Source organism: Dipodomys ordii, unplaced genomic scaffold (genome assembly GCF_000151885.1).
Source record: "Dipodomys ordii isolate 6190 unplaced genomic scaffold, Dord_2.0 Scaffold85, whole genome shotgun sequence".
Lineage (NCBI taxonomy): Eukaryota > Metazoa > Chordata > Mammalia > Rodentia > Heteromyidae > Dipodomys > Dipodomys ordii.
The window spans coordinates 4,469,205-4,494,447 of record NW_012267301.1 but is presented as its reverse complement, the minus strand read 5'-3'; the positions used below and the strand labels follow the sequence as shown (position 1 = coordinate 4,494,447).

Genomic DNA, 25,243 nt, shown 5'->3' with positions numbered 1-25,243 from the left:
TTTGTGCTCAAGGCTAGCACTCCACCATTTGAGCCACAGCTCCTCTTCCAGCTTTTTGGTGATTAATTGGAGATAAGAGTCTCATGGATTTGCTGCCCAGGATGATTTTGAATTGAGATCCTCAGATCTCAGCCTTTTGAGTAACTAGGTTCATAGGTGTGGGCCACCAACACCCAGAAACACCTTGATATTTAATCATGAAGAAACAGAAGATTAGAGAAATTAAGTACCTTCTCAATACCCCCATCTCCCCACTCCCACCTCCCCCTGCCAAAATAAAACCACACACAACTGTCAAGTTAGGAAGCTTTTTTTGACAGTCAATAAAGCTGTATCCCTTGACCAAGGAGAGGTGTGATTATTATAATCTATGGATCAGAGGACATGAGGAAACATTAGTGTACATGTTCCAGAATGAGATGCTGAGTGACAGCTGACTCCATTCTCTAGCCACACTAGAAAGCTTGCCTTTCTTGTTCTTTTTATCCGTGTGTGTGTGTTGATGCTATAGCTAAATCCTTCATTTTTCTCCTGGGCAAGACATCTGGCTTAGAAACAGTCACTGCCTAAAGCTCCCTCCCACTGCCTCCCAGCTCCTGTTTCCTTAGCAGTCTCTCCATATGATTCTACATGCTGTTCCTGCATTGCAAATGTCAAGAAATCCAGAGTAATAATAGTAACAGTTAGACTGCAGTGTGAGCTTACTCTGTGCCAGAGACTGTGTACTACTCTCTATGTATTTGCTTCAGCCCGCTGAAACTCATCACAACAGCCTGGGAATGTGTTGTCAGCATTCCCATTTCAAAGAAGAAACTGGAACTCAGTGAGGAAATCGGCCTGTAGCCACCCAAGCCGTAAATGGCAGAGCCTACCTTGCTAATGACAAAGCCTGAGATCTCAACTAAAGAAAGTGGAAAAATTGACAGATAGCCTAAGTTAAGATAGAATGAGGCAGAATTTTCAATGTCATAGTAAAGATATTGGGAGATGTTGGATGTTAGCTAACATCTTTGTGTGTGTGAGAGAGTGAATGTGTGTGAATGTGTGCTGATACTGTGGCTTGAACTCAGGGCCTGGGCCCTGTCCCTTAGCTTTTTCACTCAAAGTTCGTGTTCTGCCACTTGAGGTGCAGCTCCATTTCTGGCTTTTTGCTGCTCAGCTGAAGAAATGAGCCTCATAGACTTTTCTGTCCAAGCTACCTTTGAATTTTGATCATTAGGTCTTTTTTTTTTTTTGGTTTGGAAGAATAATTTTATTGCAGTTAAACCTACTACAAAGTTTCCAGAGGACCGGGTTCTTTGCTTGAAAAGAAAGGCCACATTTAGCATAGCTGCAGCAGCCTGCCTGATCATTAGGTCTTAATTTCCTGAGTAACTAGGATTATAGGCATGAGCCACCATTAGGTCTTAATTTTCTGAGTAACTAGGATTATAGGCATGAGCCACCATTAGGTCTTAATTTCCTGAGTAACTAGGATTATAGGCATGAGCAATCAGTGCCTACATAAAAGCTAACATACTTTGAAGATGATCTATTATGTTGTAGTTTGATATAGGATGGAAACAGTGAGTCCATGGCTCACTGTCCATGGCCTAGCCCACTCTGTGATTACTCCACAGTGTCTCAATAAATGTCATTAGGGGCGAAATGGTGACCAATGGCCAGGAACTCAGGCAATTTGCATCTGATTCATCACTGAATTGTAAAAATACAATACTTTAAGCTTAAATTCCTTTTCAATAGAAAGAAAGACATGAACAAAGGAAGAAAATAAATTTGCAAAAAATCAAGGAAGTGATGGTATTTTAAAACTCTAATCCTTTAGCTACTTGCAAGAAATATGATGAGCATCTTGAGTACATCCACACTGAGACAAAAAGTGTTTCCTTTCATCAGAAAGCTGCAGTTTTTGAAATGGCAGAGCAGAGAATGACAGAGGCAGACCAGCAGTGAGATTTGGGGCTGAAAGAAAAGGAGGAGTATACAGTGCAGATATCATAAACAGCAAAGATTTGACTTCTAACCAAGTAAACCTAATGAATATCCTGGATGGCTTCAGTATACAAGACTTTATATTTGGTACTAGAGAAAAATAGAAGAGGTGGTCATGTCCTCAAGGAGTTGAAAATTTAGTAGGGAAATTCAGAAAGGACATTCTAAATCAACTACTGGACAGTGAATCAAAATGTTATAAGTAGGCAAAGAGTTTTAGGAGAGTGGAAACAGGTTAACAGGTCAAAACCTGCATGCTGTTGTGGGTTGCAAAAGCCTCAAGTGAAAGATGGCATTTGAGGTCAAACTTACCAGGGAATTATGCCCAATGGAAAATACCTAGTACTTTTACCTAGTACCAGTAGCCTAGATATAAAACGAAAGAGCAAGTGGACATGGAGTTCATCTCTTGTTTTGCAGGTATAACTGAACATTCACAGGCAGAACTGTGAACATTTGTCTTAGCAAAACAATAGAAAGCCTATAATTAGCAGGCAATAAGAAGTCCTTGAGGGGTTTAGATAGGAATAGCGGCATACTCCATCTCAGTTCAGATGAAAGATAACATGAGTTGACAAGAATGATGCCCATAGAGATGGCAATAAGAAAATGGTAAAGGAAGTCGACTGGTTGCCTAAACAAATGGACTTTTCCTTGTTAATGATAAGATGAAATCATTTTAATAGAAAGTCTCTTCCTGGCTGGCTAAGAATATGCTTGCCTTTTAATGAGATATTATTTGGGATTCGCTGACTTAAAATCAATGAAGAGGCACTTTGGAAATGCATCTGAATAGTTCGGTTACAACAACTCACACTCCATGGGGAAAGAAGGGTAAAAAGCATAAGAGAAACAACCCATATGAAGGCTGGTTCTTGCTAGAAAAGGGCACTGGCCAAGGAATGAGTTAAGACATCATAATGAATGAGGATCTATGTGTCATGTGCAGCCCTGGATAATGTTCATAACTGTGGGCAAATTCCTGGTTAAGTACTTTAAAGTTGGTCTTGGTTTCTTCATCAACATGGTGGGAAAAATGAAATTTTATCACATAGGGTTGCTGATGTAAAATGTAGAGTGCGTCCCATCAAGCTGGGTAAAGAACAGGACTGGTGAATGATAGAGATCGAATGATTCTGAATGGTATAAGCCTTTGCTTACTTCTGTGATGCCACCTCTTGCTATTTTTTCCCCAATGTGCTGAGCTCCAGCTGTCAAGTTCATTCAAGTCAAGTTCATTCCAGCCCCAGAGCATTTGCACCTCCAATTACCTATGTCCTACACACTATTCCCCCAGGTCATATTGATCATGGATTCCTTCTTTGCCAGTCACAGGACTCACCTCTTTCTTCAAATCTTCTCTTCCTATCCATCGCACTCCATCACCCTCTGGCTGGTCTCTATATTTATTATCCTTAAATCTGCCTAATTCATGTATATATGTCTCCTTGTTTATTTTCTAGTTCCTTTAAATAACACAAAAACATTATCAGTATTGGGCATTAACAGACACAGGTCTGTTTGACAGTGTCAAAAAATATGCTTCTGTGAACACTGCAGTACTGTTGAGAAATTAAACCATTCAGCAAATAGAGGAACTGATGCTACTTCATCTTCCTCTGGTGATTGATAGATGGTTTCTCCCACATGGACACAGATTAGAAAGAAAGAAAAGGGGCTGTCTCCCAAGGCCAAGTTAGTTTGGAAACTCCAATGCCTGCTATGTCCAGAACTGCATTCTGGGAAGGAAATGTCAGGACATGAGCATTCTGTTTGAGAAAGGACTGGCATCTGGAAAAACAGCACAGACTAATATTACAGACACTGTTGGGGGAAAACAAGCATGATCTCAGGCCTTTGTAAGAGATACCCTAGTCTGGCTGTTTAGGGCTGGAGCTCCCAAGAAGGGTTCTGCCAGGGCATGGATTGAAATGAGCAGACATAGAAAACTTCACCACTGGCTCTTACTCAATGTGCTTGACTCTCTTGTGCCATTGGGTTTTGAAATTCTGCATAGGAAGAATAAAATCTGATTTGAAAACAAAACCATTGTCCATTCCTTGTATTTTAGGTGACAAGGCAGAAGCCCACGGAGAAGAATGGGGACATGTGGCTCTCATTCTGCTCCTGACTGCTGGGGTGAGTCTTTCCATTGGCCCACACTCAGAAGAAAGGGTGGGCAATGACATTTAAATAAACATTTTCAGACAATGGCTCACCTACCTACTCAGGAGACTGAGACCTGAGGATCCTGGTGCAGTGCTAGCCTAGATGGGAAAATACATGAAACTCTCATATCTAGTTAACTACAAAAAAGTTGTAAGTGGAACTGTGGTTCAAGTGATAGACACCAGCCTTGAGTAAAAAAAAATGGTAAGGGACAGTACATAGGCCTGGAGTTTCAATCACAGTACTGACATACACACACAAGAGATTCCAGCAAAGAGACACATGCCTCATAACCTCAGCCCAAGACTTCTGAACTGCAAAGATCTTTGATTTGTGTCCTGAGAATGGCCAAGCTTGCTCCCTATCCTCTACTCTCAGGATAATCATGCAGAGAGATCTAGCCTAGTGCATAAGGCCTTAAGGGAAGTGATGGGCAGATAAACAGACATCCAAGGGTCCTGGGCTTATGGCTTGATATAAAATAACCTGATATTGGAGAAGAAAAGTTCTTTGGCTTCAAAGACAAATAGCTTTTTGAGAGATGCACTGGGCTCTGAGGTTTCAAAAAAGCTGCACAGTACTGAGGCATGAGGGTTGATTTTGACTTTGACTTTGATGTTTTATTACATAATCAAAATTCAGCTATGAGTATTAGGATTTAAAATTTCCTTTAATATAGCATTTAAACATGTACAGAATGCATTCATATAAACATATGTGCAATATATCAATATCTGTCAATAAATAAAATTCATCAATTAAAAAAACTGTGCAGGCTTCTGTTTTTCCAAGCTAATATTCCTGGGAACTGCATCAAAAAGTTGATAATCATAAAACCATGCATGTTTTCCATGGGAACAGAATCAGGGATCCTAGAGCCTTCAAAGCCTTAGTTTTAAATAAATCATAGATATAACTAACAATTTCATAAAACCAGAGATAAATCCATCATCAAATTTTGCAACTTTTAGAAATGCTAAAATTACATTCTGGATAATAGGCACACATGTATTTTATATATATCAATATATATATATATATATGTTGATTATGCAAGGGGGCACAGTGCATTCTAAACTGTACAAATCCCCAGTCTGCAGCTGTACTTTCTTGAAATGTAAACAAAATTAAGATATTAGCTAGAATAATATTAAGTTATCATTTACATAGACCATTAGGTTCAGGAATAATATCAAAAGTTATCTTGTTCAGCTTCTTAGTAGAGTCTATGCAACCATCTTGCTAGTTGGCCATCCATAATGAGCATTTGTTTTACTTTTCACAATATGGAAATTAATTTGATGACCCAGGACCTTTTTCTAAATACATTTTACATGGCACACTGGAATAACAAATTAGGTCATTTGACTTGGAAGTTAGGCTTGTTCTCACCAACAATTGACCTAGAGTCCCCATCTCTCTCCATTTACCCCTTTACAATGAAAACCACAAAATTATTTGAAATGAGAGTATTTGTGACATATAAATTTGTGTGCTGGACAACCTGGAATGATCAAACGAGGAGGGGCAGGTTTGGAAGAACTGTCACATAAAAGCTGCTCCAGAGAGATCATTTTCAACATAAAAAGCTCCTTCTCTGAAATTACTTACCTCTTCATGAATAAACTCGTAGCCCTTGCAAGCTCAGGTATATGCCACAGTAATTCAAACCATTGAAAATAATAATAAACATATAAAATATAACAGTTTATGTTTTACACAATCAAAATTCAGCTATGAGATTCTTCCACCGCAATTATTTGTTTCTGCATCATGAGTAAGCAGAGAAGATCCTTTCTGAGGTTAGAATGTTCACTATTGGATCTGCTTAGTAAGTCAATCACTGATTCAGTGTCCAGTTCCTACATGATACCTCCCCTCACCCTGTGCTCAGTGAGTACAGTGTATGGGCAGCCATAATCTCAAAAGCTTGCAGTCTCCTTCTTTGAATGAAAAAATATCATCCTCAAAACGGTGAGCTGAGTGCAGAGTCAGGCTGTAAATTCGAACTTAAATTGTCTACATATTTGACAAAAGCAGGTCCCCAGTCACAGCTGCTCCATTGATCAGTGACATCTCAATCTTCTCAAGGAACGTCTCAGCATGGAGTGATATTTCTTGGCATCACCCAGAAGTTCTGATGAACAGTGTTCTTCCAGTCTGCATCCTTTCCCTACAGCACACTTTTCTTCCTCACAGAATTAAGACTTCAGAGGACCGGCAGTTCATTCTTTTTGGTATTTAGATGTGTTTGGCAATGTTCCCTTCTTCTATCCAAAGTCTATTTCCTGTCAAGTTTGAATCCAGAACAAAAGTAAACAACAATAAGATGAAAAGTAACACCTCATGAAGGGCAAGAGAAAAAGAGATGCTATTAAACCCCAGCCAAGATAAAAGTAAAGACCTCACACATGCATGGCCCTGGGAAGTGGCATTTTCTTCCTGGAAACTGCTCAGAGGCAGCTAGAAAGAACACAGACTCAGCTTTGAGTGAATGATATCCATCCAGATTAACTGGAAGGGAAAAGCTGACAAGGTCAGGTGTCTTGAAGGCCCAAATGCAGAGGGCAGTTCCTTTGAGACAAAGCCGAAAGGCAGGCAGGCCATGGCTTTTCGAGGTAGCAGATGGCTGTAGCAGCATCCTATTGTCCTAGAAACGGAGTTGGAAGATGTAGAAATGAGGTTCAGAAATGGAAGGATATTGTTCACCAATTCACAGCATAGTAGGAACAGAGCCAGGGCCACACATCCAGGTCCTGTGGCTTGACATCAGATGTGTTCTAACTCCCAGTACTGCTGGGCTCTGCACTCCTCCAGCTGGGGACTGTAGAGTAAGGAGGCCACACAGTGTGAACTTCCAGGGGTTTTCTCCTTTGAGAGCAACATGGCCAGATTCAAGGATCATTCCTTGGTTCTGTGGTATCACTTTCACAGAGAAGATTCCAAAGTCTCACAATTGCCCAAGGCTCTTTGGGAGAAGATGTTCCCAATGGGAGCATGTAAGCATCTCATTTGAGACAGACCTGTGGCCCAATGCTGGGGGAAGCTGACTGTCTCCAGCTTTCTGCAGAGACCATTTTCCACCGACAGATCTCTGTTCAGCTGTCTTCCGCGGTAAATAACCACAACATTCCCCGAAGAGAATGGCTGATGCTGGAAAGAGCAAGCAAAGAGCAAGGGGACACCTACAACTGATACAGGGATGCCCAAGAGGATACACATTCAGACCCAGACATAGGGAAGCAAATTCACTAGTGTCTGGCACAGAACAGCGTGAAGAAGGGCAGTTTAAACGTGGCTGGGACCATGCGACCAAGACAAGGACAGGGAAGATACGTTTTGACAATGTCTGTGAGCAGACACAGCAAAGGTATACTTGAAAACAGCTGTGACTCCAATAGGAAAGATAGAGTGACCCATAGCAAGACAGATATGGCACAGTGAGAGGAACAGGTAAGAATGCAAACTCCAAGAAGGGAGAATACTGGGAAATGAAAAGTGAACAAGAAGGCCCTTTTGACCTTTGACCCCCCCCCAAATGCCACCTGCTGGAATCTCATAGGCAAAGCCTGGCATGCCCAGGTGCCTGCACCAGCTGATCAAAGCCTTGAGTGATGAGGAGAATGCCAGGTGCAATCAGGCACAAGCAGCATCCTAGAGGATCTAGCTCTCTCTCTCAGAGCCACAGATGTCTTCTGGGTCATTGTCCCCGGGGCCTAAGTGTCACTGGGCTGAGCAGCCACCAAAGGAGATGTTGCTGGGGGATGGCACTGATTCTCCCACTGACCACCACACTCCACTGCATCCCTGGAGAAGGAGAAGATTAGAGAGCCTCAGCATTGGAATGGGTGCCAAGGAATACTCTGTGAAAAACCCCACCATGCAGGAACCATATTGAACCATGCAGATGGGTGGCCATTTGGCCTTTGCTTAAGAACCTCCAGTGAAGGGCTAGCCTGTCATTATGTTTAAGCAACTTCAGCTGATAGAAGTAACCTATCAATTGGTAAGCTAACTTGAACCCCCTGCCTTGTAAAACTATTTTAAAATGAGAAATGAAAACAAAATGAAAAACTGAATATGAATGATCAATGAAAATCTGCCTTCCTATAATTTTAGCCAGTGGAATTACTGTACCTTCCAGGGCTACTCAAAATTCTGCTTTATTAAATCCTCCAAGTTTTATCTTCTCCAGGCTACACATTTCCATTTTCTTTAACAGTTTATTATATATTACAGTTACAGGATTATATCCATCAGAACCATGTCCTGTGGTAACAATTATGATGGTCTCTCTTAAACTATGGTATCAGGAAGGAGTATAAATCTTCCTAATGAGCTTAAGACATTACGTCCTTTCTTTTATGTTTAGATTATTTTATTGTGAATCAAGTCAAATTTAATTTTTTAAACAATGATAACATCTTTTTGGCTGACACCAAGTTTGCTGCTAATTTTTTCCTGCTTGACATGACAGCTGTTAATTCTTGTGGTTCTTTATGTTGCTAGGATTGTGTACTTGAGTCAACATACAGGGCATTATATTTGTCTCCATTCAACTTGAATTTATTAGTTTAGAAACATTTTGGTCTACATTATAACAAACCAGACTTTAAATATTTTTTTCAAGCACGTAAGAATATCAGATAATGCTACACATGCCACTTTCATGTCATCTAATTTTTGGGTTTTCAATCATTGTCAACATGTTGAGTAGTACAGGGACACAACAAAGAATCATATAAGCACATCACACTCAGTGTGCCTGAGGATGCACACATCCGTGTCACACATCCTGTGATACACTAAAATGTCTCTGCCAAATAAGCATTTTGTTCTAAAAGATCAGGAAATTATTTGATAGGAACTATTTTTAATGTAACAACTCTAACTCTATCACAAATCATTTGTGTTAAGTGGCTACAGATTTTGGTTAAGTCTATTTCAAGCATGAGTCTGTGGTTTCTGGAATTAGCTTTAAAAGTCTTTCTTTAAGAATTGGGCAATGGGCTGGGAAGGTGGCTTCATGGTAGATCCTTGCCTTGCACGCATGAGGCCCTGGGTTTGATTCCTCAGCACCACTTAAGTAGAAAAAGCTGGAAGTGGCACTGTGGCTCAAGTGGTAGAGCGCTAGCCTTGAGCTGAAGAGCTGAGGGACAGTGTCCAGGCCCACAGTTCAGGCCCACAACTGACCCCCCCCAAAAAAAAACCTGGGGCAATATGTACATGTTTCCAGGCTTCTAACATTTTACCAATCCTAATGAGTACCATTTACAGGTGCTATAATCCATTAGATTTAAGGCCCTCAGATTTAATACATCTTGGTTCAAAGATGTTACTGCTTTGCATCAATTCTGAAAACTTTTCCCTACAATGTCCCCCCTTCCTCCAGTTAGAAGTCTTATTCTTATTGCAGCAGAAGATACAACATTTCTTCTCTCAATAATGAAATCTAACTGTTCCCATTCCTAGGCTTGCTACTTGTCTTAGTTAAAGCTTTTGATTCATTCTTGGTTATATATCCATTCTTCCAGGCTTTCTACATGATATTTGAAAGTATAAACTCTAGATAACCCAAAGTGTTTCTTCACATTGTTATATGAATGACCTTAATTTATCTCATTGGTCGAATAGATGTGTTAAGGAAGAGAGGAAGGAAGGAAGGAAGGAAGGAAGGAAGGAAAGAAGGAAGGAAGGAAGGAAGGAAAGAAGGAAGGAAGGAAAGAGGGAGGGAGGGAAGGAGGGAAGAAGGAAAAAAGAGAGGGAGGAAGGGAGGGAAGACTAATTTTTTTTGGCCAAAATCCCTCTGTAATGACCCAGCCTTTACTCCTTGAAAGACTTTCAGCAGGGCAATGGGAGTGTGAGAATAAAGACAGGGTTATTTGATGACCCTGGTGACCTGTAATAGTCTTGGCCTGGATTGCTATAAGGCATAATTGTTAACAGCAGTTTAATGTCAGTTTAGTTATTGCTCAAGATTAAAAATAATATAAGGCATTATATTGTTCCAGAAAAGATTGGCTTCTGATATAAAAGCTTATACTCAAAGCATATGGCCCTAATACTCTTTCCTTTGAACACTTCTTTCTCTTACAGGTCAAGGTCCCATGGCAGAGAGCATCAATGTGAGCAATAAACTAAAAGACAGGACCTGGATTCGAAAGAGATTTTTAGCCTCTAGTTGTGTGTCTCTGGTGACATGGTCCCTTCCCTGTGGCTTACTTGACCAGTTTACTAAATGAGGGGGAGATAGTCCACAAGATCTGTGGAAGCACTGACATTCTGATTTTGTGAGTAGCAGGGATGGTGGGTGACAGATAAAGACCTTCTGATTAGGTGGCAGCTGTGTGTGGAGGACTGTTCTCCAAAGCTGTGAGTAATTGCTTCAAAATTTGGCTTTTAATATGCTATTGTTAGTACGTGATACTTTTTATGCCATGTGGAGAGAAGAGGCTCTGCTGAAAACACAGGGAGGGTGATCTATTTATTTATTTATTTTGCAGTTGTATTAAAGAATCTGCAAGACCTCAATTTCAGAATCTGTGAAATTGTTCTGCCAAGTTGTTAAATGGGTCTGAGTACGATGCCACAGGGTGGGGCTGAGACACCCCAAATTTAAATGTAGGGAGATCACAACTGCCTTTTCCCAAACATATGCTTGATCAAAAACATTGGCAGCGCTGCTTAAAATCCCTGATGCAAAACATCATTAAAAACCATCTCTCTTCAGTATCCTAAAAGAGGAGGTTTTAAAAAGGCAGGTTCTTGTTTGTTAGTCTTAGCAAGATCATGACGATTTGCAGTGGTCATTATCTCCCTTTTCTACATTTTGTATTGAGGATCATAAGGAAGGAATGTGCACAGAATTCTTTCCATTTCAGAGGAAGAGGCGAACACCTGGTAAAGACAGGGGTTGATTGGCAACCAGTGGAGTGGATCTGGTGCTCTAAATTGGGATTTTTGCCCAATTCTGCCTCCCAAATCAGAAGGTCTCTCCATTAGGGAAAGTGGAAATCACTGGTGTGGTGGGGAGTTTGGTGATGGAGTTTGACACAAAACTGACTGAGAGTTGCCGGGCCTCCATAAGGTGAAGGAGAAGGCAAAAAAGGCAGGAGAATTTCTAGCTAGGTCATCTCTCTCAAAGGTCCAGAGACTATATGTGAAGAATTATACTGTGTACCTGCAACATACAGATTCCTTGGTCCTGCACATCAGTCCTCTTACAGCAGGGCAGGAGGCCAGGTAGGAGTGAGGAGAAGATATCTGAATTAAAAACTGTTCTCAGTTGAATCCTATGTTTGCAGGAACATGAGCTTTTCTGAGCAGTTATCAAGCTTTTCTACTCATGGATGAGGTAGACCTTAAACAGAGACCTAAGGTGCTGTAGATAAAGTACAGCTGAGTCCAAAGGGCCAAAACGTGTTTTTTTCATTCACCATGGCTATTTCTTTGGTTTTATTTCCAAGGCAATGTCTCACTCTGTGACCCACACTCCATTCAGTGCTGATATTTATTCTAAAGAGAATAAAATATGAAATATAAAATATCCCATCAGAAAGTGGACAAGGAATATTTATTTGTTTTCATGATAATGAAGATGAAAAGCTAATGTGCTTGGCAGAAAATCATAAGAATGAGAAAGCAGACATGTGCAGAGAAATGCACAGGACAGTGTTTTTAGGTGCTGTTCATGTAATGACAAACAGAATACTTAAATATCATCTGATTAAAAACTGGCCCCAGGCTTGGAAAACCACCAACCAAACAGGCAGACATACTAGGTGTTCAGAAATACAGTGAACACCTCGATGTGTAACAAGTTGTCAGTGAGTTGGAATATTCAAAATACAATGTTCCACATAATTTCATTTGACTTTAGATTCGTTAGTAAATAGGACAGAATATGAATCCTGGAAGATCAAGGGTTCCTAAATAAGGATGTGTTATATGAAGGAGCTAATGTTAAGCACAGTATCAACTAGTTAGAACCATAGAGGGAGAATTAAAATTATTCCTATCACTAATTTTGCCTATGGAAAAGAGAAAAATTTAGGTCAGTCCCATTCTGACTCTAACACATCCCTAATAATTCTAAAATGGAGAACAATCCCCAGGCCCAGCATCTTTCGTAAGCAACAGCATGAATTTAAGTTGTAATAACTGGGTTTTGTTTGGATAGTGTATGTTTCATTTTATGTTTTCACTGCAATGCTTCTGTAAGTAGTCCAGGCTTGCCTCAAAAAATCACTGTGCAGTCCAGGCTGGTCTTTAACCTAGGATCCTTCTGCGAAGCCTCCTGAGTGCTGAGACTACAGACCTGTGTCACTATCATGGGCTTCCCTGTGCCTATTTTAGAAAATCATCTTCTCTCGCTGGGTTTTCTTCACATAAGGGCACGCTGTAGTTTCCTAAAATATTTAACATAGTATATATGTGTGTACATATATATATATATATATATGCATACATATGTATACTCACACAGAGATTTATATTCCTCAGACAGATAAACTGAATTACACAGAGCAAGTGTCTTTGCCAAGATATAAACCAATATATCTACAGAGCACATACTTTGAAATTTTAGGCTGGTACTCTATTTTGTGCTCAGTTTGCACAATCTGGAGTGCATGTCCCTATGATCGCTGAATAAGTAAGTGTATTTCCAAGGGCTCTTTAACTGCATCCTTAGTCTCAGATATGTGTCCCAGCACACTGAAGTACAAGACCAAGCTGGGAATGGTTGATCCTAATCCCAACACATCTCTTTCCCTATTTCTCACTATACACACATACTTGTAAAACTCCTTGTAAGACTATTTTACATTACCTACCACAGTTCCTAAATAACAAATACTTTAGTTCTGTGTGGGTCACCATATCTTTCTTCTGAAAGAACCTAAGAAGATATCTAAAGATATCTAGAACACAGTCATAAAATTCATTGTGTACCCTACAAAAGAAAATTGAAGAAAAGGGTAGAATTGGGAGAAATGGTGAGAATGAAAGGGGTGACATTGATCAAGATTCACTGTGTTCACAAACTGCTTTGTTGAGTGGTAATTCAACAAAGTACACCTACTTAAAGACAATAAAAATATAATAAGAATAGAATAAGGTATTGGGAAGGTAATTAGATGAGAGCAGAGCAAGAAAAAATGGGACTTTACGTTTAAAACAACCATAAAATACAATATGTGTATGTATGGAAATACCACAATGAAACTCTTTTCTATAATTAACATGTACTAATAAAAAGTTTAAAAATAAATTACAGAATTATATTAGAAGCAGCCAATATTCACCGAGTACTATGTATTCTGATGAGTGTGCTAAGCAAGTTATGGATTACTTTGTATAATGTTCACGACAATCCTATCACATGAGTTTTGTTTTGGTTGGGTGAAATGGACTAAGTGGGCCCATGTAGAATAGCTAGGAACTGGCAGAGATAGGATTCTGAACTCTGAGCCTAGTGAGCCAGTACCACAAAATATCCACTGTCCCTGAAAAGCCACCCTCGGCCCAGGAAACTGCCCTTGAGAAGCTAAGTGGGTGAGGGGTGTCAGCTGTACAAAGAAGATTGAGTTTCCACAAGATGACCCGAGCTTTCAAGAGAAGCAGGTGGTAAGACAGCCCAGAGAAGAAAGCAATTACTTATTCGGAGATGGAGGGAGCTGGGATCAGAAAAGTTTAGAGGGCTCATATTGGAACTGTTCCTGTGGGGGGAGATTAGACTAGTGCTGGGCAGATAAATGAGGCAGCGGAAAAGGTCTAGTGGCAGGAGAATTCACTATTTATTTGGGGACAGCTGACCAAGCTTGAATGCTTATTGTACAAAGACTTAAGAGAGAGGAGCAGGGCTGCAAAGAAGAAAATTGAGAAAAATGAGCTGGAAAGCAAGATCAGGTCAGGCCAAAAGCCACCCTGTGCCCTTCACTAACAGCCCACTCAAGTCCTACTACATAGATCAAGGTTATTCTATTATAACCCAATCCAGCTGGCATTTGGAGTTTAAATCCCACACGTCTGAATGGCCTTTCCATCCACCTGAATGATAACATGGGAGACAGCTTCTCTCATCGTGGTTATATTACATGCAGTCTCCAAAGCAAACCAGAAGCAGAAAAAACAGATTACAATGTGCAACCCTGTCGAGGAAAGAGATCCTTAAAATTGCTAAAATACACTCGTAGCCCTGAATTCAATGATAGAATCCACCCTTTTTTTTGGGGGGGGTCCGGTTGTGGGGACTGACCTCTGTGCCTGAGCACTGTCCCTCAGCTCTTCAGCTCAAGGCTAGTGCTCTACCACTTGAACCACAGCGCCACAGCTTATGTGGTGCTGAGGAATCAAACCCAGGGCCTCAGGCATGCAAGGCAAGCGCTCTACCACTGAGCCATCTTCCCAGCCCCCTAGAATCCACCCTTTTTGAAGGTCACTAAAACACTGAACTAATATCCAGGATGGTTTGATTACTTTGGGAAGATTTGTCTGTGCTGCTACCTATGGCAGGGCTTGAACCATCAGGAAGAAGGAGGATTATAAACATTTGTCTGCTTTTTAATGGCAAGGATCTTGATTGTCTACATCTCTGATGTAGCTCCACTGACCAGAACAGTGCCTGAACTCTATAAGGAATATAATAATAAATCTGAGAATGAACAGAAGGATTCATGATGAAGGAGGAAGTTTGTCTCCATGTTCTGAGACATGGGCTCTGGTCTTTATAATTTCTCTGTTGACTGGCTACATTATCTTGTGCAGGTTTCTTATATTTTCTGAGCCTTAATTTTTCTTGTCTTGTTCAACAGGCTATTTCACGGTGTGTGTGTGTGTGTGTGTGTGTGCGTGTGTGTGTATGTGTGTGTGTGTGTGTGTGTGTGTGTGTGTGTGTGTGTGGAGCTTGAACTCAGGGCCTAAGCACTGTCCATTAGCTTTTTTTCCTACTCAAGGCTACATGTCGTCCACTTCTGTCTTTTAGTTGGTTAAATGGAGAGAAGAGCCATATGGCTTTCCCAACATGGGCTGGTTTTGAACCTCAGATTTCAGCTTCCTGAGTAGCTAGGATATTATGGACATTAGCCACACTTTGTCTGGCTCATGTTATTTTTTTTAATAAGACAACCAAATAACCTCAATAATAATCAAATAACAGTGGCCACGATGATGTGTATACTCATCCTCCACATCAACACTTATTTTTTTTTTTTTTGGGTCCGGTCGTGGGGCCTGAACTCTGGGCCTGGGCGCTGTCCCTCAGCTCTTCAGCTCAAGGCTAGCGTTCTACCACTTGAGCCACAGCACCACTTCCGGCTTTTTTCTTTTTGCTTATGTAGGAATCGAACCCAGGGCCTCATGCATGCAAGGCAAGCACTCTACCACTGAGCCACCTTCCCAGCCCTCAACACTTATTTTGATCAAAGCCGTTCTGTTTTCATTATTCACATATACAAATAAGATTCCATGGGAACAAAGGATTTCTACACACGAAAAGAATTTGAGACTTACTTAAAGTGTTTGGGTTGTGTTATTACTTCCATCTATAAGATTTTAGTTTTTTATTATGGCAAAATGAAGGAAGATTTTGTTCAAACTCTGTGACAATTACAACTGTTCAAAGAGTAAAACTTCTTTGCCTGGATAAAGTAAGTTCTCTGTTATACAAAGAAAGGACAGATGGCTATCTACCAAACAACTTGTACAAGAGATCCTTGTATTGGTATGGATCGCCCATAGTTTGGATGTAAATTTCCTTCCGTGGTGCATGTGTTATATAATTGTTCCCAGGGTAACACGATTAGTAGAAAAGGCTAAGAGGTCTTTGTGCCTTTGGCATCCAGGCCCTGTAAGGATGTTGAGGTGTGATTTGTTTCTTTTCCTTTCCCCTTTGTCTTCCTGGCTGACACATGAGCACTTTTGTTCTGCAATGTATTCAAGCCTTAAGTTGCTGCCTTCCTATAGCTCCCAAGCAATTGATCTGTGACCGGAATTCCAAAGCTGTAAGCTGAAGCAAACCTTTTTCACTTTGCAAACTGATTATATCAGGGTTTTTTTTCTGTTGGAATGAGGGAATGTTGACTTAGACAGTTGAGTTATTTGATTATATCAGTTTGGAAGCTGTGTCATGTAACAGTTTTGCATTTTTCAAGAGTTTTGAGTTAAATAGAACTAAGAAATATAACTAAGGCCAGTGCCGGTGCTTATAATTCTACTCACTTGAGAGGCTGAGCTGTAGGAGATTCAGCCCAGGCAGAAAAGTCTGAGAGATTTTGTCCCTAAAATAACTAGCAAAAAGTTAGACTGTAAGTATGTTTCATGTGGTAGAGTGCCAGTCAATCAAGCAAGGCAAGTGTAAGTCCCTGAGTTAACAAAAGAAAAAAGAAGCTGGGTGCCTATGATTTATCCTGTAATCCTAACTACTTGGGAGGCTGAGATGTGAGGATCCTGATTTGAAGCCAGCTCATGTAGGAAAGTATGTGAAGCTCTTATCTCCAATTAACCCACCAGAAAGATGGAAGTAGAGCACTGATCTTGAGCTAAAAAGCTCAGGAACAGCTCCAGGTCCCGAGTTCAAGTGCCAGGACCAGTACTGATAAAAGAAAAAAGAAAGAAAGAGAAAGAAAGGAAAGAGAAAGAAAGAGAAAGAAGGAAGGAAGGAAAGAAGGAAAGAATGCAGGAGAAAAGGAAGGAAGGAAGAAATGAAGGAAGGAAGGGAAGGAAACTTAATTCTTAGTAAAAGATTTGAAATCAGATGGACATGTATTAGAATCATAACCCTATCATACACTAATTATGGGGCCTCAGCCAAATTATATGATTATTGATGGGTTGATTTCCCTACCAATAAAATGAGGGTAATAGCAGATGCTCCAAAGAGTTGATTAAGAATTCAACAAGAGGAAATATGCCACACACTTAGCTAAATACAAAGCATATAAATATTAAATATTAGCTGGCCATGAACATAAATTACAATGCAATGTAGACTAGGAAAACAAACTATTCCTTAACTTACTTGTCTACTTGTTATTATATGTGATAGCCATTCATATATATGCAAGTCTATATATATATATTTACTTATGCAAATATATGTACACACACACACATACACATATACACACACACACACACACACACACTCACACACACACACACACACACACTTTCCCCAAAGTCAGAAACTCAAGACAAAAATAACACACAAATGGAGGGAAAGGAAAATGTCCCAGACAGCAAAGGATAAGTTTACTCATAAAAGCAGCATGAACAGACAACACATATGTTTGTTCCTTAAGTTTATCAAAATGCTTTAAAATAGTAAAAAAAAAAATCTCTTCAAGAGCAAATCTAACTGTGAAATGCTTCCAAGAATGCTGTTAATAATAACCTAAAATAGGTGTGGAAATGAGAAAAGATAATTCAGAAATCATTGTGTAGAAAAGACAATTCCAGAACCGTTTCTTGATGCTGTGGATGAGTGTAACCCAGAGAACATTAAGTGGATTATTCATATAAGCAGAAGACATAGAGTGGGGATCCTTGCATGGGGATCTGTAGACAACCCCGCAGAACCACCAATTGCTTCTCCCCACAGTACACCCATCCTTGCAGCTAATGCATGCTTCCTCCTCTTCCTGAGCCCATTGCTTAGGACCTGTCCTGTGATGATTTTGACTTTCAGTTGTTTAATCCTGTTCTGATGGCAACCTAGTGTTCCATAAGCAGACGTTTTGATCTCCTTAAAAGTCTTCTTGATTTTGCTTAACAAGATGATGACTAAGATAATGAGAGTACAACTCACCAAGAACTTACTGTGTTTCAGGTTCCATATGTACACGATCTTATATAAACCTCATAGCAGTCTCATGAAGCAAGAACCATCTTTGCCCTCATTTTTCACAGGGAAGAACTCAAGAAAACTAGGATTAGCTAATAAGTGTTGATAAGAAATGTACTCATGACCTTGCTCATGTAATTGCAACCCCTCTATAAGGTATTTTCACAATAAAACATTAATAATAAAAAATAAGTTTTATCCTAGCATCTCATAATTTTAAAATTGCAGAAAATAGAGGTCCATCAGATACCAGCTCCTCTACTTTAAATCCTAACACTAAGCTACTTCATTGGTAACCACATTCTCTTAGATTAAGATTCTGCCTTGTTCTGTCTAGAGCTGGAAGTCCTTGGTCCCAGTTTCCTAGATGAAAAAGGAAGTGCCATAAAAATAGACTGAAGGGATGTCTCTTTAATACCAGCTAAGCTCTAAATAGCTATTCCATTGATATTAATATTTCAACCATTTTTTATCTAGATCTGAGGGCTAATGAATATTTTCCTCAAAGGTAATAATCTCAGGCATTAAGAGCTCAGGGACAAACTTCTGAACTTTCTACTTGTCAGACTACCAGAAGAATTGTTAAAGGAAGACAAGATATCCCCAAAATTGATGCCAACACTTAACAATTTACTCACCAGTGGTGGTTCTGGGTATCTTCCAGTTTTAAGTAGAAACCCACTTCAAAGGATGAAGTGGGTTTTGCTCTCTCCTATACAGAACAGCACTGGAGGAAGTGAAAGGAGTTTGACGATTTCTCATTCCATCTCCCATCCCTTCATGGGAAATGCTGGCTGATGATAAAGAACACAAGGCTCCTACTGGCTGACATTCTATCAGCCCTTGTAGATGGCCACTGAATTTTCGCCTGTACCTTGCTTGGGATCTCCCTGTTGGTGATGGAATATGTATTCTTATAACTGCAATCCTATGTATACTACCACTATCCCTTTAAACCATGCAGATCAGGTCAAATTCCTGCCTCCTGTAGCAACTCTTGAAATACTCAAAACAATGATTTTGATCTGAGAAATTCTTTGTTCTAAGCTCACCCTCTTCTTTTCCTCCCACTGTCCTTTATATATTACAGATCTACAGGAAAAAAATGATATGCACCCTCAGCTGAGTACACTTCAGCTGGTCAACTCCCAGCATAAGAGGAAACAGCCTCACTTCCAAAGGCCAGGGGCTTGCCCCATCCCATGGAGGACTATACACAAATTTCTATGGGCTGGTGGTATGCCAGTGGGTCTCGTAGTGTGCTTTGGAGGCAATTCCTTCCTGAACAGCTGCTCTGACTAAATTGGGAGGACTATGTCCGTGCCAAGTACATGCTGTAAGGGAACGAGCGCATAGAGCCTGCCTTATGCTAAGGGGCTTGTCTGCAAGGTGGCTGCCAGAACTCTAACCAAGGAAGTTCAGGGCCCTGCCAGGCTCCGCCCCTGCCCCAAGAAATGACATTAACTCCCTACTTCATCAATCAGTCACTAAGAAGGGTTTTCCCCTGTTTGTCTCGAGAATGGTATGGATTAAGATCAGCCAGCAGACTTCAGTGTTGCATCTCCCAGTATGTTGAAAAACTCCTGCTCTTCCTTGGCGATGACAGGAGTTTCTCTTGGAAAGCTTAAAGTACCAAAGTAGGAATTTTCAACCTCAGGATAAGCTTGAGATGTGGGGGTCATATAATTCTTAGGGTGCAAGGCTTCCTTGACACTATCACCTGCAGACCAGCATCCCTCACCTGTACTCAGTTGATACCAGTAGCAATTTCCAGTTGTGACAACTAAAAATACACGCAAGGCTGGGCATGGTGGCTCAGGTTCATAATCCCAGCTATTTTTGAGGCAGATATCAGGAGGATCAAGGTTCAAGTCAAGCTGGACAAAAATGTTGGTGAGGTCTTCATCTCACCCAGCAAACTAGGCATGATGGTTCATGCCTACAATCCCATCTATATAGGAGGTCCTAAGGAGGAGGGAAGACATCTAAAGCCAGCCCATGCAAAAATGTGAGAATTTTTCTAAAAAACAGCTAACGCAAAAGAAATAAATAGACAAAAGGCTCAAGTGGTAGATCTCCTGTTTAGCAGATGGGAGGATCTTTGTTTAAACCCCCAGTACTTTCCAGGGGGAAAGTGGGCTTGAAAATCCATATAGACCTTGTCAAATGACTTTTGGCAGGCCCAATGATTCGAACGTGAATGGCCACTTATAGCTACCATAACCTCATAGTTTAAGATCTGTATCTTGTCTAAGCATGGAACATAACCCAATTCAGATATGAAGGAAAGATAATGGCTGATGCATGGTGATCCATGAGGGATTCAAAGATTGGCTTCCCGCTCTCTCCAATAATGGTTCTTAACCTTGTTGTAGCTTACAGCTTTAAACATCTATAGATTTCGGATCCCCAAACAGACTAATATGAATTCCAGGACGAGGACACTCTCATGGGGCCAAAGGCCAACATGATCTCACATGAGATCTCACAGTCAGGGCCAAAGGCCAACATGATCTCACATGATTCACTCTGGGCATTTCAATATCTGGGGCCTTTTGGGGACTTGCACTGCACAGAGGTAGTGTGCATATTCCTTCTTCATCATGAGTACACACGCATCTTCGGGAACTGGTACACAGAGCAGTGGCCCTCTGAAGCCAAGTGAACCCGCAGAGCAAAAGAAGGAAAGCAAACACACACAGAATGTTCTCAGCTTGTTTGACATGGTTATCATGTTTTATATTTGGGTCAAAGAAATGTCTACAGGTAATTTAAGAGCCAGAAGGCATATTCAAAATAACAGTTCCAACTGTTCTGCACAGGGCATGATGTACCCAGGAAACAAGGCATGTCTCGTGTTGCTTAAACAATTATTTATAAACAGTGTGATTAATTTAATTCATTTCTGGCTTTTCTTTTAGTAAGAGATAGTTCTGTGTTCCCTGTTTAAAGAGAAGCATTTAGAACATAGAGATTTTTTTTATTGACTCATTCCCCGCATCAGGAAGCTGAGAAAATAAGCTTCTCTGGAGACCCAGAAAAGGGAGTTTTATCAAGGTACAAACAATATCATATATAAAATGATAACAGTTGTAACTTTCCATTCATTGAGAATTTCTTTACAACAGGGACTGGGCTTGGCACCACACAGATGTTGTCTTACATCAACTTAGTTAAGAGATAGGTAAGACAATATAATTCAACCCTATGAGTTAGGTTCTAATAGTACACTCATTTTATGTGGAGGAAACCAACCCAGAGAAATTTGGTGCCATGTACTAGGTTACGTTAATACTAAATGACAAATCTCACATGGGACTAAACCCATGTTTGCCACATTTTATCCCCGACAGTTATTATTATGATGTGCTTTGATTATATACTAAAGCTCCCTTTCCACTAAGTCAGAGCAAGAGCTTTTCCTTAGAAAATAGAAGGAATAATGCTTTGTCTTCAATCCTTTAGCCTAAAGTGGTTATCTTGGGAGAGATTAAGGCCACCAAACAAATTTTTAAAGGGAAAATATATGTGTAGCCTACAAACAGGACTAATTTTTCTAATCCTGATAATTTGGTGAACCAAGTGCAGCTCTTGTAAAGTTGGTTTTGCCAGTGGTTTCGATAGCTAGTATGATAACAATGAGATCAAGGCTTTCTGAGAATGTATTTGCATTGAGTGTGGGCAGGATTGGGAGAGGGAACGTTACCAATACAATTGCAAAGGGATCCAATGATGGGTTAAATGGTCTACTGCCACCATCTTGAAATTTCTAATAACTATCCTTGCACTTGTGAAGGTCAGTAGAATTTGCATATATCAAGAAGTGGGATAAAAATTCTTTCTGCTTAACACACATATAACAAAATTTTATATAATATGTATGCATAAAACAAAATGTTATTTGTGTTAGTTCAGTGACTAGATACACGTTAAACATTCTTACATTAGCATTTGAAACTATCTGCACAATAATGGTAGATTTTATGGTAAGGATTAAATTCATTTTTACTTTATATAAAAGTAAAATGCAAATAAAAAATCTAAGACAAGATTTTTCTTTCCATCTGGACAGAAAAGGCTTTACATTTTAGTACCTTTAATGGCAAATTTCCCTTGCCTTTTGAACAAACAGCCTATATCTTCTCTGCCTTGGGCTGTCAATCTTGCAGACCCCAGATCAAGTCAAGGGAGCTGAGACAAGGTCATCCTTGTCCATCTTTGATTCACTCAGATTAAGTCTGCTTTGGCTCAAGACAATGAGCCAATGCGGAATCCAATTGTAACCCCCAAAGTTCAAAGCAAAGGTCATAAAAATGTCTTTTAAATGTCAAATGAGTTTCTAGCATTAGTGGAAATCTGTAAGGATCAAAAGTAATTCAAGCCTAAATTATTTCTTCACCTGTGAGTAAAATCTTCCAATCCATAGTTTGAAAACCTTTATTTAAAAGAGAAAAAGAGAACAACACTGGCACATACCTTTTTCTTGCTAAATCAAAGCACATTCTTTCTTTCCTTTTTTTCTATACATTTTCCAAATGAAGCACTTTTTTTCTAAACAAAGAGCTTTTTCTTTCTATTATAAAGCTCTTGTTTCTTAACAACCCTTTTTCCTTCCTTCCTTCTTTTTTTCTTTCTTGTTTCTCCCTCCCTCCCTCTCGCTCTCCTTTTCTTTCCCTCTTTCTTTTTCTTTCTTTCTTTCTTTCTTTCTTTCTTTCTTTCTTTCTTTCTTTCTTTCTTTCTTTCTTTCTTTCTTCTTTCTTTCTGTCTTTCCTTTCTCTCTCTCTCTTTCTCTTGCTCTCTTTCTTTCTTCCTGTCTTTCTTTTTTTTTGCAAAGTGCTTCCTGTATAAGCAGAGTGCTTCCATTTCTTGTTCATTTTCACAGTTCAAAACACTTGGTTTCTTAATAAGTCAAAGCACTTTCTAAACAAAGGGCTTAAGTTTCTTTTCTAAATGAAGCATTTCAGAAGCACTTTCTAAAGGAAGCACTTTCTTTTCCTTTTTTCTAAATACAAAGTGTTTTCCAAATGAAGCACTTTCTAAACAAAGAGCTTTCTTTTTTTTTTAATTGTGAGAATACTGTACAGAGGAGTTACAATTACATGGGCAAGATAACGAGTACATTTCTTATCAAGCATTGTTGCCTCCTCTTTGTTTCCCCTTCCCATCCCTTCCCATACTACCCCCCCTTCCCCCACCCGATCCTCCCTCCCAAAGTTGTAAAATTCATTTCTCGACATAACGACTTGTACATCTCATTGTTGCAATGGGTCCACCTGTATCCCTAGTTAAATGATTTGTTTTTTCCCTTCCCCTCCACAAATTATACCAACATCAAATACAGTGAAAGCAGGGGTTATACCATGGGGGAGGGACATACAAAGCAACATAGAAATCATCTTATAAATATGTTAGAAACAATTGCATGAAGGGAAAAAAATGAATCCTTATCTTGGGGTTCATTCCCCTAACATCAACTTCTCTGACCTTTTCTGCTTAACTCAGACATATATTAGTTATTGCAAATAAGGGAAACCATGGGACCTATGTTTCTTTGGGCCTGGCTTACTTCACTTAATATAATTTTTTCCAAGTCTTTCCATTTCCTTGTCATTCTTTCTGATGGAGGCGTAGAATTCCATTTTGCGTGTGTGTGTGTGTGTGTGTGTATACCACATTTTCTTGATCCATTCATCTACAGAGGGGCATCTGGGTTGGTTCCATATCTTAGCTATGGTAAATAATGTTGCAATAAACATAGTTGTGCTGGTAGCTTTAGTGTGGTCTTGATTGTGATCATTTGGGTAAATGCCCAGAAGTGGGGTTGCTGGGTCATAGGGGAGCTCTATGTGGAGTCTTTTGAGGAACCTCCATACTGCTTTCCAAAGTGGTTGAACAAGTTTACATTCCCACCAAAAATGCAGCAGGGTTCCTTTCTGTCCACATCCCTTCTAGCATCTGTTGTTAGAGTTCTTGATTATAGCCATTCTAACTGGGGTAAGGTAGAATCTCAATGTTGTTTTGATTTGAATTTCTTTTATGGCTAGAGAGAAGAGCACAGCTGAAATCAGGAAAGCAACTCCTTTTGTAATAGCCCCACAAAAAATAAAATAAATACCTAGGAATTAACTAAAGAAGTGAAGGACCTCTATGATGAAACCTTTAAAAACCTGAAAAAGGAAATCAAAACAACTTAGGAAGTGGAAAACCTCCCATGCACCTGGATTGGAAGGATCATTGTGAAATGACAATACTTTCACAATTGTCATTGTGAAAATGACAATACTTCCCAAGACTATCTACAAATTCAATGCCATACCTTTCAATATCCCAACCTCATTCTTCAATGAAATAGAAGAAGCAATCCAAAAATTCATATGGAACAATAAAAGACCCCGAATAGCAAAAATGATCCTCAACCGAAAGAACAGTGCTGGAGGAATATCAATTCCAAATTTCAAACTCTACTACAAAGCCATAGTAATCAAAACAGCTTGGTACTGGTACAAGAACAGACCTCAGGACCAATGGAATAGAATTGAAAACCCAGAAATGAACCTACAGACCTATAGCCATCTAATCTTCGATAAGGGAGCTACAATAATAGAATGGAAGAAAGATAGCCTCTTCAGTAAATGGTGCTGGCAAAATTGGTTAAACACCTGTCGAAAACTAAAGCTAGATCCTTATATATCATCCTGCACCAGAATCAACTCCGAAGACCTCGGAGTCAAAGCAGACATCCTGAAAATTATAGAAGGAATAGGAGAAACCCTAGGTCTCCTTGGCACAGGCCAAAATTTTCTGAATAAAGACCTAGAAACACAACAAATCAAACAAAGGTTGGACAAATGGGATTGCATGAAACTGCAGAGCTTCTGCACGGCAAAGGACATAGCTAGCAAGATCAATAGAAAGCCCACTGATTGGGAGAAGATCTTCACTAGCCATACAACGGATAAGGGTCTCATATCTAAAATATACTTGGCACTTAAAAAATTAAATCCCCCAACAACAAATCCTCAAAGAAACAACTGCCCTATAAATAAGTGGGCTAAAGACTTACAGAGAAACTTCTTTGTCTCTTTTCTAAATAAACTGATTCTTTCTTCCTCTATTTTTAAGTACTAAACACTGTGGTTTCTTGTCTAGTAATTCAAAGTACTCCCAAAGATAATGCTCTTTCTAAATTCCTTTCTTCCATTTTTTCCCTAGAGAACTTGCCTTCAACAAAACTCTTTT

General features: G+C 39.8%; 1 protein-coding gene across 1 annotated transcript in view; it reads right to left on the bottom strand.

Moving 5' to 3' along the window:
* Positions 1–7,740: 7,740 nt before the first annotated feature.
* Positions 7,741–25,243, bottom strand: part of Htr4 (5-hydroxytryptamine (serotonin) receptor 4, G protein-coupled) — a 223,922-nt gene continuing 206,419 nt past the window's right edge. The window contains exon 14 of the mRNA XM_013025489.1: positions 7,741–7,968. Within this exon, the coding sequence (XP_012880943.1) occupies positions 7,878–7,968 (91 nt within the window). The 3' untranslated portion in view covers positions 7,741–7,877. The remainder of the gene's footprint in view (positions 7,969–25,243) is intronic.